This window comes from Mirounga leonina, unplaced genomic scaffold, assembly GCF_011800145.1.
Source record: "Mirounga leonina isolate KUSES-001 unplaced genomic scaffold, KU_Mleo_1.0 Mir_128, whole genome shotgun sequence".
In the NCBI taxonomy this organism is placed as follows: domain Eukaryota; kingdom Metazoa; phylum Chordata; class Mammalia; order Carnivora; family Phocidae; genus Mirounga; species Mirounga leonina.
Genome location: NW_023270320.1, coordinates 1,940,780 through 1,955,459, shown reverse-complemented (window position 1 = coordinate 1,955,459; position 14,680 = coordinate 1,940,780). Strand labels below are relative to the sequence as shown.

General features: G+C 41.2%; 1 protein-coding gene across 1 annotated transcript in view; it reads left to right on the top strand.

Annotated features, from left to right (window-relative positions):
- Positions 1 to 14,680, top strand: part of CHRNB3 (cholinergic receptor nicotinic beta 3 subunit) — a 29,112-nt gene that overhangs the window by 9,705 nt on the left and 4,727 nt on the right. The window contains exons 4-5 of the mRNA XM_035003931.1: positions 20 to 64; positions 14,412 to 14,521. Coding sequence (XP_034859822.1) covers positions 20 to 64; positions 14,412 to 14,521 — 155 coding nt within the window. The remainder of the gene's footprint in view (positions 1 to 19; positions 65 to 14,411; positions 14,522 to 14,680) is intronic.

Below are 14,680 nucleotides of genomic sequence, written 5' to 3'. Positions count from 1 at the left end.
CTAATTGTCACTTTCTTAGGATGAAAAGAATCAGCTGATGACAACAAATGTGTGGCTCAAACAGGTAACTGTCAATCCAAGCATTAGATATGCTAACCTAATTATTTCCATTGCTTTTCTGTTTAGAAAGACACCCATTTGAAAAACAATTGTTTTACAGAGCATATTGGGTTCCTCGGGGAGATATTTGGGAATGGTTGGGAAGGGTTTATTATTTACTTTTCTTTTGCGGGAGGTGGAGAGCAGCTTCTGGAAGCTCGGAGGCATGCCTGGAGGGGACTCTCTGACACCCAGGCCTGGGTGCTGCTCCTTGGCTACTTGGAGAAAGGGGGGAAAGCTCCAGAGTGCCACTTTCCCCCCACTAGGGTACCACAACTGGAGCAGACAATCATCAATCCTAAATTCTCCCTCATCCCCACTGGTCCTCCGTGGGAGGAATCCGCCCCTAGTGTTTCCCGTTCCTCCCTAGAAAGAGAAAACGGGGAGGACAGAAGGCCTCTCATCATCAGTTTCAGAACAAAGTGAAGCCCAAAACAAATAAGGAATATATGTTTTCCTGGTATAACTAAAAAGGCATTTTGAATGGGTTCAGCTCTCTGCTTAGATGATTGCTTTTAGCTCGACTGGAGCCTGTTTACTAAAACCAAGACATCCGTTCAGAGGAGCTTGTCCTAGAATGTTCAGGAAATAACTATCTTTCAAAGCCCAATTTTGCATGTGTGATGGAAGGAGAAAATATTGACACTTCTTTGATAGGAGATGAGATTTTGGTCCCCTTGTTTGTTTTTCCTTGTTGTTGTTATCGTCAGCAATTACTTGTTTTCTCCTGAATGTCCAGGTATTGCCTAATCTCCCATAGACTTAAAATCTTCCCGATGAGGAATCTTTAATATCTCACTGAATTTTAACATACATACATAATATTTTTGTTTGTTTATATTGAAATAAGTTAATTACTATTCAGGTTCAGGAGACATTGTTCAGTACTGCTAAGGGTTTAAAGGAACAGTGGACCGAGATCATAGGGAGATTCCCCGGGCTTCCTTTCTGTCATATTTGTCCCACCCAAAAACTTTGGTCAGAGTTACAGAATTATTATCATTTTTACTACCCTCTATTCCTCCGATTCCTTAATTGGTAGGTATGTTAGCAAGTTATGAAATAGATCTGTGTATTATTTTACTTGCAAATAAAGATGTCCAGGAGAAAATAATAAGCTGGTAATGTAGATAGAAAAATACAATTCAAATAAACATATTTTTCTGTATACCCATCTCCTTCCTCAGTGATGTATCCCACTTTTCCAACTTAGAGACAGTGGAATTCAGAAGTATTTTGAGTTAATGAAAATCAGTAAGAAGTGCTGTATTTGAGCTTGCAGGGGAGAGAATAAAAACTTTTCTCTTAAAGTGCAAATGGGTTTAGGAAGTTAACAAAAATAAAACAAAAAACCTCTCACTGCTTCACACACACTGCTCCTTGAGATTAAGCTTTTATTAATCTCTCACATAAAACAGTGGTCCGGAGACTCCTGGCCTTTACTATTTGGTACTTTTCACTTTGCCTGAGATTTTGAAAACATGAGGTCATTTCAGTAGAAGTGATCGAGAAGCCACAGCTCCTCAGACCTTAACTACAACTGGGGAAGTGACTTCCAGCAAAGTTGTGCCACCAGAATCACTGTGGCCTGGTGAATGCCTCCAGGTCAAGCCAGAGTCAAAACCTAAACATCTCCAGAACCCAAAACAGAGCAAGAGAAATCCATAGGGATGGGGCAAGCTGATGCTTGGAAAAGCCAGACTGATGCCTTAGGTTCCCATTTTTTAGAAGTAATGAGGATAATAGTAGACTTTTTTTTCATTAAAGTCTGGTCGGCACACAATGTTACTTTAGTTTTCAGGTGTGCAACATGGTGATCTAACAAGTCCGTACCTTATGCTGTGCTCACCACAAGTGTCCCTCCCATCGGTCGCCATACATGCTATTCCAATACCATTGACTACATTCCCTATGCTGTGACTTCTTCATTCCAGAACTGGAAGTCTGTACCTCCTACCTATCTTCACCCATTTTGCCCACCCCCCTCCAACGTCCCCTCAGGCAACCATCACTTTGTTCTCTTTATCTGGATCTGTTCCTGCCTCTCCGTTTGTTCATTTGTTTTGTTTTTTAGATTCCACATATAAGTGAAATCATATGTTATTTGTCTTTCTCTGTCTGATTTGTCTCACTTAGTGTAATACCCTCTAGGTCCATCCATGTTGTCGCAAATGCCAAGATCTCATTCTTTTTTATGGCTGAGTAATATTCCATTGTATATATATACCACATCTTCTTTATCCATTCATTTATCAATGGATATTTGGGTTCCTTCCATATCTTGGCCCTTGCAAATAATGCTGCAATAAGCATAGGGGTACATGTATCTTTTTAAATTAGAGTTTTCATTTTCTTTAGGGAAATACCCAGCAGTGGTATTACCAATCATATGGTAGCTCTATTTTTAATATTTCAAGGAACTTCCATGCCGTTTTCCACATTGGCTGCATCAGCTTGCATTCCCAGCCACAGCGCACGAGGGTTCCTTTTTCTCCACATCCTCGCCAGCGCTTGTTATTTCTTGTCTTTTTTATATTAGCCAGAGAATAACAGACTTTCATTTGGAAAGGGTTGTCATCTCTCTTCTCTCATTTACATTTCTCAACATTCTGAATTCTCACAGCAGGTATCACACTGCCCCAGGTTACAGAGACAGATGGGCCCAGGAATTCATCTGGCTAGAATCTGGGTCTCCCCAGTTAGGGCCTTCTCTGCCATATCCAGTCTCTGCACTAACCATCAAGCCTTGCTTCTAAAGCACTGGAAGAGCCAAAGTAGGAGAAACGTCTGTACATTTCATAGAACCACAGAGAATGCTATCAAAGCTATTCTGCCCACACAGATTGGATTTGGAGTGCAAATATCATGATAAATATTAGTCAATACATGCTATGTTATGGCACAAACAAGGAGGTGTATGTGCTGCTGAAGCAAGCACAGGACACAAAGACTGTGGAAGCAAAAAAAGAAAGATGATTCTGTTAGCATGGTGGCAGTCAGGGAAGGCTGCATGGAATAGGAGGCGTTTGAGCTCCATCGTATGATGTATATGTATCTTTTTATTTCTTTCTAAGATTTTATTTTTAAGTAATCTTTACACCCAACACAGGGCTCAAACCCATAACCCCGAGATCGAGATGATCCATGTTCCACTGACTGAGCCAGCCAGTTGCCCCTAGCTTTTTAAAACTACAAAGCTAAAAGAAAGGCGAAGGGCAAAAGAAAAGAGATGATAAAGGCTAAAAGAAAAGAGATGCTAAAAACAAGATAAAATTGATGTTAAAAACCATGGGTGTTTTATACACATCTCAGTTTTAGAGTAGCTAATAATAACACCTAAGAGTTATTGAGCACGTACTAGGGGTTGAGGTGCTCTGCGTGGGTGTGTCATAGGAATGAACTCAGTTCATTCTCACAGCCACCTTATGAGGTAGGTTCTATTAGGATCCCCACTTTGCAGATGAGAAAACTGAGCGTTGGAGAATTGGAGTGACATGTCCAAGGTTGGGCACTGTTAACTGAAGTCGGGCTCACATGAAGAAATCCTCCTGTTGCCTTGGACAAGGGAGCGGATGGAAGATGTTCAGTGGTCCGCTCAGTGCTGTCCCTGTGGAGACTAGTTCCTTCCTAGTCCTTGTCTTCTAAGGTTTTGGTGCCTCAGCCTCTGGGACATCTGATGGTCTAGAAAGGCATTTAGGAGAGAATGAAGTAAGGATTCACTCCATCTTCCATTCATTCCACAGGGTTTATGGAGAGCCTGCTAAGTATCAGCCACTCTGCTAGATCCCGGGTATATGAAGAGTAAAATACAGCCCTGCCTTCAAGGAGAGGATAGAGTGTCACTTGTGTAGAAAATAATGACTGTCATATGATAAACACCATAAGGAAAATCTGCATGAATACCGTGTCACTATAAAAATGACAATGCGACAGGGAGAAAATCAGGGAATGCTTCCAAGGGAGGGGATATTTAAGTTAGGTCTTACAGGATCAATAGAAGTTCTGCAAGCCAAAAAGGTAGAGAAGTTGTGAAGCCCTGTATACTCTTCCCAATCGCATAACTTCCCAAAGTTCTCATGCCAGAACAAACCTACGGGAAACTCTCCCCAGCCACCCCTGTATGCCTCAGTCAGAATAAAGACGGAAACGATAAACCCCTGTTCTTTTCTGGACACTGGAAAATGCTCCCTGACTCATATCACAGAGAGAATAAAACTCTTCGTACTTAAAACAAAAACATGCTCCATGTAGTTTCCACAACTGAGATGCTTGGTATTTAATTCCAATTCTTCTGTCTTATCCTCTATTTCCATAGTTCCCTTCTGGTATATTTAGACGTTCTTTCTCCATCCTCTTAACCAAAGACCTTTATCAAGCACAAATTTAGTGACATCCTGAGAAAGTCCTCTGTGTGGAGCTATTTTTATTTTATTGATTATATTTTGGAAACTCATTTGTCTTCCTCCTTCCTACTTCCAGAAAGTAATCAAAACCCTATAAATCATAAATAGATTATTAACACTGACTCACTAAAACTACATGAGAAAGTACTTAATGGCTCGCCACTCAGATTCTGCTCCATCATATTCAACTGCATCGCAAGCACCTTAAAGGCAAATGGGAAATGAAACCACCTTTTCTTTAGTGATAAAGGGTTGAACCCTTGGCCTAGACGTGATCACTAAGACAACAGATGTCAAAATTACTCACTCAACAAGCATTTACTGAGCACCTACTATGCACCGGGCACTGCATAAGATGCTGGACCATCGGGTGTAAACACCAATAAGACAGTAAGATTCTGAGTGATCCGGCTTCACTGTAGCTGAGAACACTTTGCTGTCCTACCCCCTTCATTTTCCCAAGGAAAATAAAACTGCCTGAATGTCTGCCAAGGCCAACATCTCAAAGTAGCCTTGTTTCTCCAACAGCTGATTCCCGTTTTAGACCAACAAAAAGTTCAGCAAACATATGCAGGCCTCAGAGGCTAGATCGTGGCGCTGGTCTCAGAGGGGAAATCAGAAACAAACCTGCCATGGAAGGCTCAGCCTTGCTGTAAAGGTCTGGGGAATCTTCCTGAAGTCTAATTACCTTCCACAACCTGCAAAATGGCACCTGCAAGTCTGTGAATGTATCCCCGACCTTTACTCAACATCTTAGTTTCCTTTCTTCTCCCAGCCACACTCGGACCTTAGCACAGGAGGCCGGGTTGGTGGATGCTGAGTGAGAATTGAGCAGGAATTAGGAGTTAGGAATCAGAACTCCTGCTACGTAAACTTGGGCAAGTCATTTTGCCTCTCGGACTCTCAGTCTCTTCATCTATAAAATAGAGGCGATGCCTAGCTCACAGTGTTAACAGGTGAAATGCGATCATGTGTGTGAATGCAACTGGTACCTTAACTGGCGAGTAGTGGGGACTCAATCAATGTCATTTCCTGCCGCCATCTTTGGAGGCTTTTTCATCCTTAATGACAAATCCCATTTCTTGGCCCTGACAACTCATGGTTATAATGGGAATATGAGACATATCATATGTCATGTTGTTGCCTTTAAGATTAAAATGTATGAACATTAACTTGTTTTAAGAATTTCACACTTGAGGGCACCCAGGTGGCTCAGTCGTTAAGCGTCTGCCTTCGGCTCAGGTCATGATCCCAGGGTCCCGGGATCGAGCCCCACATCGGCCTCCCTGCTCAGTGGGAAGCCTGCTTCTCCCTCTCCCACTCCCCCTGCTTGTGTTCCTCCTCTCACTGTGTCTCTCTCTGTCAAATAAATAAATAAAATCTTAAAAAAAAAAAAAAAAGAATCTCACACTTGAGAGCGCCTGGGTGGCTCAGTCACTTAAGCGTCTGCCCTCAGCTCAGGTCATGATCCTGGGTTCTGGGCTCGAGCCCTGCGTCGGGCTCCCTGCTCAGCAGGGGAGCCTACTTCTCCCTCCCCTGCTCGTGTACTCTCTCTCTCTCTCCCTCTCAAATAAATAAATAAAATCTTAAAAAAAAAATAAAGAATTTTACACTTGATTTTAAGATAACTGAAGATCCTGGGGATGCCCCAGAGGCTACAAATCAAGGCACTACTTGTTCCTTACTATCTTTTGGTCTTAGAATTAAACTAAGAATAATTAGGAGAATTTTTTTTGTAGTAAAAAAGTCTTTGATTTAGGTTTAAAAGAAATGTTGTTCTGGATAATAGCTAAACATTTAAGAGTGGTATTTCAGATAACGTATGTAAGAAAAGACAATTTTAAGGGAATATATATGATATGGATTTGAAATTGCACTTTTCAGAATTAAGAAACCTATTTTTCCATTTTTTTTTTCTTAGTCACAGATTAACTTTGCTCTTTGGCCCTGACATATCATATGCTCTCCCATTTCCTGCAATGACACAGCTCTCCACCCTGGAACTGCTTCAAGGTAGAGCTGAGGTTTGTAAAGGGCTTTGAGAATCTTGGCTGGAACATGCTATATGAACACAGGATATTATTTCTAATCTCTTACTTGAAAAAGGGAGAAACAGGAGATTAGTCTCCAGATGCCCCTAGGGTTTCAGGGAGAACAGGAAGTAACCAGAAGGTCTCAGAGCTCCTTAGCAAGCTAGAGGATGGGGGCTCTGAATCCTCACCCTGACACTCTGACCTAGCACGCGTTGTCGTCCTGGGGCATGGGGCTCTGTCCACACCGTGATGGACACATATGTTGATAGAAATTCAGGGAACCCCTCTGGACGGACATGTCAGGGAGAACATCTCTGATTCTTCAGGTTTGGTTACAGAAGGACACCTCACAAAGGAGTACAACCGATAAAGGACCATACGGGTGGGGAACTCAGGGTTTCTGACTCTAATTCAGTGCTCTTGTTCTTCTGGGTACTCCAAAGTAAACAATATTCACCAAAAGTCCCACCTACCCCCTTTCTCTTTACTGGTCAGAAATGAAACCTAGGCGACACCTGGGTGACTCAGTCGGTTAAGCATCTGTCTTGGGCTCAGGTCATGGTCCTGGGTCCCGGGAGCCTGCTTCTCCCTCTGCCTGCCATTCCCCCTGCTTGTGCTCTCTCTCTCTCTGTCAAATGAATAAATAAAATCTTAAAACAACAACAACAAAAGGAATGAAACTTCAATCACTTTAGATCTCTTTATGTCCTCCTCAAGGATTCAATGCACCCCTCCTTCATCGTTCACTCATTTCTGCCCCAGCACCTTCCCGAGCCCCCTTCTTCTCCCTACCCTTCATTTCTGCCCCACACCACCACTCACCACTCCTCCCTACCCTTCAGGTCTCCGTTTTTGAAGGTTGTCTCCTCAGAACTACCTTCCCTGTCCACCTTGCTGTTCCCTGCCATTTTACCCAAACTTCACCCCTTTCAGAGCAATGACCACAAGGTGTGCTCATTTGTTTCTCGTTGTCTGAGGCAGCCCCAGGCCAGGAGTACAAGGCAGCAGCGGTGTGCTCCATGTGAGCACAAGCCTTGCGTACTTGTGGAATGCATTATTCCCCCCAAACTGTGAGCCCAAAAAACCACCACCACTCTGTTCTCTCTGGCTGCAGATGTCCATCCTGCAGTTGGAGGCCTGGTGAGCAAGGCAAACCTTTCTGACGCCAAAGTCCCGCACCCTAGGGCTTGCCCTGGTTCCCTTAGAACAGTTTGTAAAACGTTCTAGGTATGTGTTGGCTGGGATTTGCAAGAAGGCAGGGGTCCCAGCATCATAGCTGTCCACCTTCTCTGCAGGGTGGAACCGGGCACAGGAAAAGATGGCTATGCCTGGAGCAGAGAAGAAACTGGATCCAGGAAGCAGGCAATTTTGTTTGCAGCAATCTTTCCCTTCCAGATGGAGGAAGTGTGAGATTGGACTCTGTGGCTGAGCTCACCAACGTTGTCCACTCAAGACAGAGCCAGCTCATAACAGCGCAGTTCCAGCCAACCTGCCCGAGTCTGTGTCTGCCCCAGGGCTCACTGCCTGCCTGCCGGCCGGAGAGCTGCTCAAATTCTCCCAGGATCAGCTGAGAACCTTTTAGTTGCACATGACAGAGAACCCAACCCAGACTGGCTTCAGCAAAAATAGAATGTATTGGCTTACACAGCCTGGAAAGTCCAGGGACAAGGCCAGCGTTAAATGCAGCTTGATCCAGGGGCTCAAGCAATATTCCCAGGGACGGTGTTCCCTCTGTGTGTCTCTGGGCTCCTCGTCCTCTGGGTGATCCCATTCTCATCTTAGCCCGCCTCTGGTGGCAGCAAGGTGGCTGTATCAGCTTCAGCCTCAAAGTGCTTCCTGTGTTCAAGTTCAGCAGGAGAGAGAATGGTCAGCCTCTTTTCCAGTGGTTCTAGAAGATTCATGCTATCTCGCTGTTTCCCATTTGTTTACCTGCTATCTCTGAAGATCACAGTGGGCAGGTATGAGGTGCAGCCCCACTTCTGGGGCAGAAGGAAGAGCCAGATTCACCCACAGCTGGTGGGTGACAGTGCAGTAAGGGGGTTCTCCAAGAGGAAACTGGGGTGCTCTTACCAGGAGAAAGGCAGGTGAACTTGAGGCAACAGGCAGTATGTGTCCACTTTATTTCTGAATTCATTTTTCTCCTCTTTCTATAAAGAGCTCTTGACATGCCATGTCCTTCTCCAACGAAGCCTTGCCTAAGTGGAAGTCAGCCAAAGGCTCCTGTTATTAACAGTTCATTTTCATCCCATAATTTCTCTCCCCTTCTTTGTCCATGAACTGGGACACAGTGTAACATGCTTATTGTGTAATTCCTCCACTTTTGGACAGATATTTCACCATTAAGACCAAACAGATTTTCTGTTGTTATTGTCTTCATTTTCTTTTTTTAACAGAGGAAAAGATGGAATAAGCTACTTTTTTAGCCTGAGTACAGTCAGTAAGCCTTATAGCGATCAGCGCTGGAAATATCATTGAGAGCGGAGCCATAGAAAGCCTGATCAAACAGTTGACGTTATGAAGAATTTCAAGCCACAAGTTCTTCCACTGTAAGGTAGCATGGGAAGAGGGGAAAGAGTGCAAGGTGTGGCTTTCAATGTACCATGGCACACCTCCAGGGGGCACCCTTTACATCCTAGTCAATGTGGAAGGCACCTCCTGGAGTTGTGATGCCAGGCATACACAGTCATATGCAGCAGACTTGATCCTGTTTTCTCTGCTGACCAGCTGTGTGGCCTGGGACAAGTCACTTGAACCCTCTGAGCCACAGGTGCCTCATCTAGTATAACACTAATAATAGGTCATTTGTAGGTTATTGAAGAAATTAGCATTAATAAATATAAAGCACTTAAGCCAATGCCTGGCACATCATCAGCACTCAGTAACTTTTATACTTACTATTTTTATCTTATTATCAGCATAGCTACAAAATAGTAGGTTTTTAATGTATGCTACAGTCGTATAAAATAATCAGATAAACATTCCCAAAGAAAAGTATTCCCACTGCTAAGAGAGAAATATATGGGTTGTTTCCTCTCTTGTAATTAACCCAGACTTGCGTTAGATATCTGGTGAATTATTGGAATGTATTTTTTACATCTACACCAACAAATATTGTTTTAAAAATGCTTCAGTAGCAAAAGCACAAAGGTACATGTCACCTATTTCACTGTCCTCATCTTTTCTCAAGGAAACCTCACTGTGTTTTTATTTGAATTCAAACATCAGGAAAATGGTTAGAGCAACACCCTCCTTGCCAGTGCATCCTTATTTTTGAAAGGCAGCAGTCTACGTATTTTTCTGTGTATAAGAAGAAAAAGTATTATATAAAACTGTGATACATCAAGACTATGTGGGGTGGATCCCAAGAATGCAAGGCTGGTTCAACATTTGAAAATCAATCAGTATAGGGGTACCTAGCTGGCTCAGTCGGTAGAGCATGTGACTCTTGATCTCGGGATCTTGAGTTCAAGCCCCATGTTGGGTGTGCAGCCTACTTAAAAAGAAAAAGAAAAAATCAATCAATATAATTCATCTTATTAGGAGATTAAAGAATAATCATGTAATCGTCTCTATAGAAGCTGAAAAGCTTTTTATACAAATCAGGATCCATTCGTGATTAAGAAAAAAAATCTCAGGGAGTCTGGGTGACTCAGTTGTTGAGCGTCCAACTCCTGATTTTGGCTTAGGTCGTGATCTCAGGGTCGTGGGATCCAGACCAGCATAGGGCTCCACACTGGATGGGGAGTCTGCTTGGTATTCTCTCCTTTTCCCTCTCCCTCTGCCCTTCCCCCCACCCGCCCCGCTCACGCTCTTTCTCTTTTGCTATCTCTCTACCTAAATAAATAAACTAAAAAAAAACAATCTCAGCAAACTAGAAATAAGAAGACACTTCTTTTTTTTAATTTGAGATCTTATTTATTTGAGGGGGGGACACAAGCAGGGAGAGTGGGAGAGGGAGAAGCAGGCTCCCCGCTGAGCAGGGAGCCCGATGTGGGGCTCGATCCTAGGACCCCGGGTTTGTGACCTGAGCCAAAGGCAGATGCTTAACCAACTGAGCCACCCAGGCGCCCCAGGAAGAATCTTCCTTAATCAGATAAAGGGCATTTATGAAAACCAACAGCTAACATAATACTTAATGGTGAATAACCAAATGCTTTCCAACCAACATCAGGAACAATGCGAGGATATCTACTCTCCCACTCCTATTTAATGTCATACTAAAGATCTAGACAGTGACTTAAAGCAAGAGGAAAAGAAAAAAACAATAAAAGGCACTCGGATTGGAAAAAAAGAAATAGAATTTTTTATTTGTAAATGATGTAATTGTCTATGTAGAAAATCTACCAAAAAAGTTCCTAAAATTAAATGAGCTTAAATAAGTTCACAGGATATACACAAGGTCAATATACAAAAATCAAATTTATTTATATTTTAGCAATGAACAATTGGATTTTTTCCCTTAATTTCAAAGTACCATTTACACTAACATCAAAACAACAGGATTCCTCTCTCACTGTGTCTCTCTCTGTCAAATAAATAAATAAAATCTTTAATAAAGGGGGGGGCACCTGGGTGGCTCAGTGGTTAAGCGTCTGCCTTCGGCTTGGGTCATGATCCCAGGGTCCTGGGATGGAGCCCCGCATCAGGCTCCCTGCTCGGTGGGGAGTCTGCTTCTCCCTCTCCCACTCCCCCTGCTTGTGTTCCCTCTCTCGCTGTGTCTCTCTGTGTCAAATAAATAAATAAAATCTTAAAAAAAAAAACAAGAAATACTTAGGTATAAATCTAACTAAATATGTGCATGGTCTATAAGCTGAAACTACAAAACACTGATTAAAAAACATCAAAGACCTAAATACATGGATTGAGAAATGATTTTCCTGGGTCAGAAATCTCAATATTATGATGTCAGTTCTCCCCAAACCAACCTATAGATTTGAGGCAATCACAATTAAAATTTCAGAAGGATTTTTCTTGTGGATAGCAACAAACTGACTTAAAAATTTATACAGAAAAGCAAAGGAACTAGAATAGCCAAAATGATTTGGAAAAGGAGAATACAGTTGGAGGACTCACATTATGGGATTTCAAAATTTACTAGAAAGTGATGAAGGTTAAGAGAGTGTGGTACTGTGGAAAGGAGGGACACAGATTAATGAAACAGAACAAAGAGCCCATAAATAGACCCACACAGTTTACGGTTAGTTGATTTTTGACAAACATGTATAGGTAATTCAATGGAGAATGTTTAGTCTTTTCAACAAAAGGTGCAGGAATGATCCGACATCCATATGCGACAAAACCCAAAAAACTCAACCCATATTCACACCGTAATTAAAAAATTAACTCAAAATGGATTTTAGATCTAAATGTACAACCCAAAACTATAAAATCTCTAAAAGAAAACATGGGAGAAAATCTTTGTGACCTTGAGTTAGGCAAATATTTCTTAGATATGACATAATTCCTAAAAGATAAAAATGGTAAAATAAACTTCAGCCGAGTGTAGAACTTCCGTCTTGTTAAAGACGTTATTTAGAGAATTAAGAAACCACAGACTGTGGGAAACTATTTGCAAATCAAGTATTTGACCAAGGGCTTTTATCCAGAATATGTAAAGAAGTCTAAAAACTCAGTAATAAAACAAACAGTTTGATTAAAAAATATGCAAAAGATTTAACAGCCACTTCGCCAAATAAGATGTATGGGTGGCAAATTAGCACAAGAAGAGGTGCTCAACATCATTAGTCATTAGGAAAACGGATATTAGAAACCGTAATGAGATACCAAGTCACAACTCTTATAATTAAAATAAAAAATAAGATAATAGCAAGTACTGGAGAAGACACTAAAGAACTGGAACTCTCATACATTGCTAGTGGGAATGCAAAATGAGACAGACACTCGGGGACACAGTTTGGCAGTTTCATATAAAGTTGAACATACACTTATGATATTGTCCAGCCATCCCACTCCTGGTTATTTATCCAAGAGAAGAAAAGAATGCTTTTCACTCAAAAAGCTGCAGAAAATGTTTATAATGGTTTTATTTGTAATCATTAAAAACTGGAAGAATCCAAATATCCTACCTGGAGAATGAATAAATAAACTGTGGTATATTCATACAAGGGAATACTACTCACTAATAAAAATGAAAAAATCACCAATATAGAAGAATCTAAAATGCATTATGGTAAGTAAAAGAAATCAAGATCAAAAGACTCTCTACCCTGCAATCAATTCTATTTATATGACCAAAGGCAACATTACAGGATCAGAAAGTAGATCCTCGTTGCCAAGGGGTGGGGGATGGGAGGAGTTGATTACAAAGGAGCAGCACAAGGAAAACTTTTTGGGCAACAACATTGTTCTTGTATCTTGACAATGTTACTGATTATACAACTGTTTGCATATAGAACCATACACAAAGAGTGGATTTTATTGTATGTCAATTTTTAGAAAGTAAATGAAGTGAAAGTGAAACAAACAGAAGGTGCTATTCTGACTTCCTTTTAACATTTCTGAGATTCAGACCTGCTGCTGGTAGTACAAGTCTCCTTAGCAGGAGACAAATTATTCATAGGAAGGAAAATATATTTGCTTTTCAAAATGGGCAGAGGAGGAGGAGGAGAGAAGCCTGTGAGTACCAAGTAAACATGGTAAATACTTTATTAGTTTGGGCTCTTAAACTGTCAATCTTCACATGCATGCTTTTCCATAAATAGCCATGCAATCTTTTATCCTTTAGATTGTAGCTTTTTAATGACCCATTTCCTTTTCCATTTGTTTTTCAAGAATCAAACCTCACAAATATTGTCTAGGATAGACAACATCTCATCTGGGGTATAGTGTCTCATACTTTTTCAGGCATCATGCATATTTTAATACTTTACTATCTAGTGAAGTTACTCATCTGCTGACTCCTGATTTTTTAATGACAGGAAGGCTTGCATCGCGCACACCCTTCAAACTTTCTGAAATGTCATTTAATATTATCCTACATCATTACTCAGCTGTCTACATGAGGGACAGTGGGATAGAATAATTTAATTTTCAGGTCAGATTTCATAAGATTCTGGACCCAAATCTTTTTAAGAAAGTCCACTTCTGCTGTAATTGGATCAACTATATATCATCCTCTTGACCTTCATAATCCAATCAATTAGTGGTCAGGTTGGTTAATCTGGGTCCATTAGCTCCTATAAAACATGATAAATGATTTCATTCTATTATGAGGAAAAATACATAAGTATCTGGAGGCTAACAATATTAGGAATATAATTTAAAACTGTAATTGGGTGGTCACAAAATAAATTCAGATTAGAACTTAAAAGGAAATTCTTGGAAAATATTTTTTCATTGGATTAAAGTTATAATGTCAGCAAGACCAGTCAGTGGATACTGGATTTTTCATATTAACATAGTGGGTGGATGTTTGTTCAAGACTCTGGAGTGATATTCAAAATTGTTTGTACCCATTATCACTAAAATATTATTGGACCAACTGTCCTAGAATAAACTGAGTTAGATCTATCATTGCTTTTCTTTTGCTTCTTAAGAGAAAATAGGCTGAAAAAAATAGATCACAAATCAGTGGTGTTTGTTGCTGAGACTCTTCACTGGGAGGCAGATATATGGCAATTTTGGAAATCCCAGGTAGGATGGCTCTGTGGGCCTGGGCAAGATCAGAGGCCAGACTGGCCCAACCTGCATCCTGAGAAGTGTAGCGAGCCACAGGTAAGGTCATAAGATCTAAAACGCATGGATTTCCCTTTTTAAAGAAAACCCTTGATTAGTAAATTAACATAAACTTGAAGAATTCCACAGTGTAATACACTGACTTTTCAGAATAAAATTACAGTACACTCATTTGGTGCAGGAATGGACAGACCACAAATTACGCTGGAATCCTGATGAATACGGTGGAATTCGTTCAATTAAAGTTCCATCGGAATCTCTCTGGCTCCCCGACATAGTTCTCTTTGAAAAGTAAGTATCCCAGAAGAAATACCCCCTGGTCAGATTAGGACCAGAGATGGAAAAGCCTGACTTTGGCAGAAGAATTGGGAGAAATGTACAACTTTGAGTAAGAGGAGAACCGTTTCTTTCTGAAATAATGTTTGACTCTGTGGTAGGAAAGTAATAAAG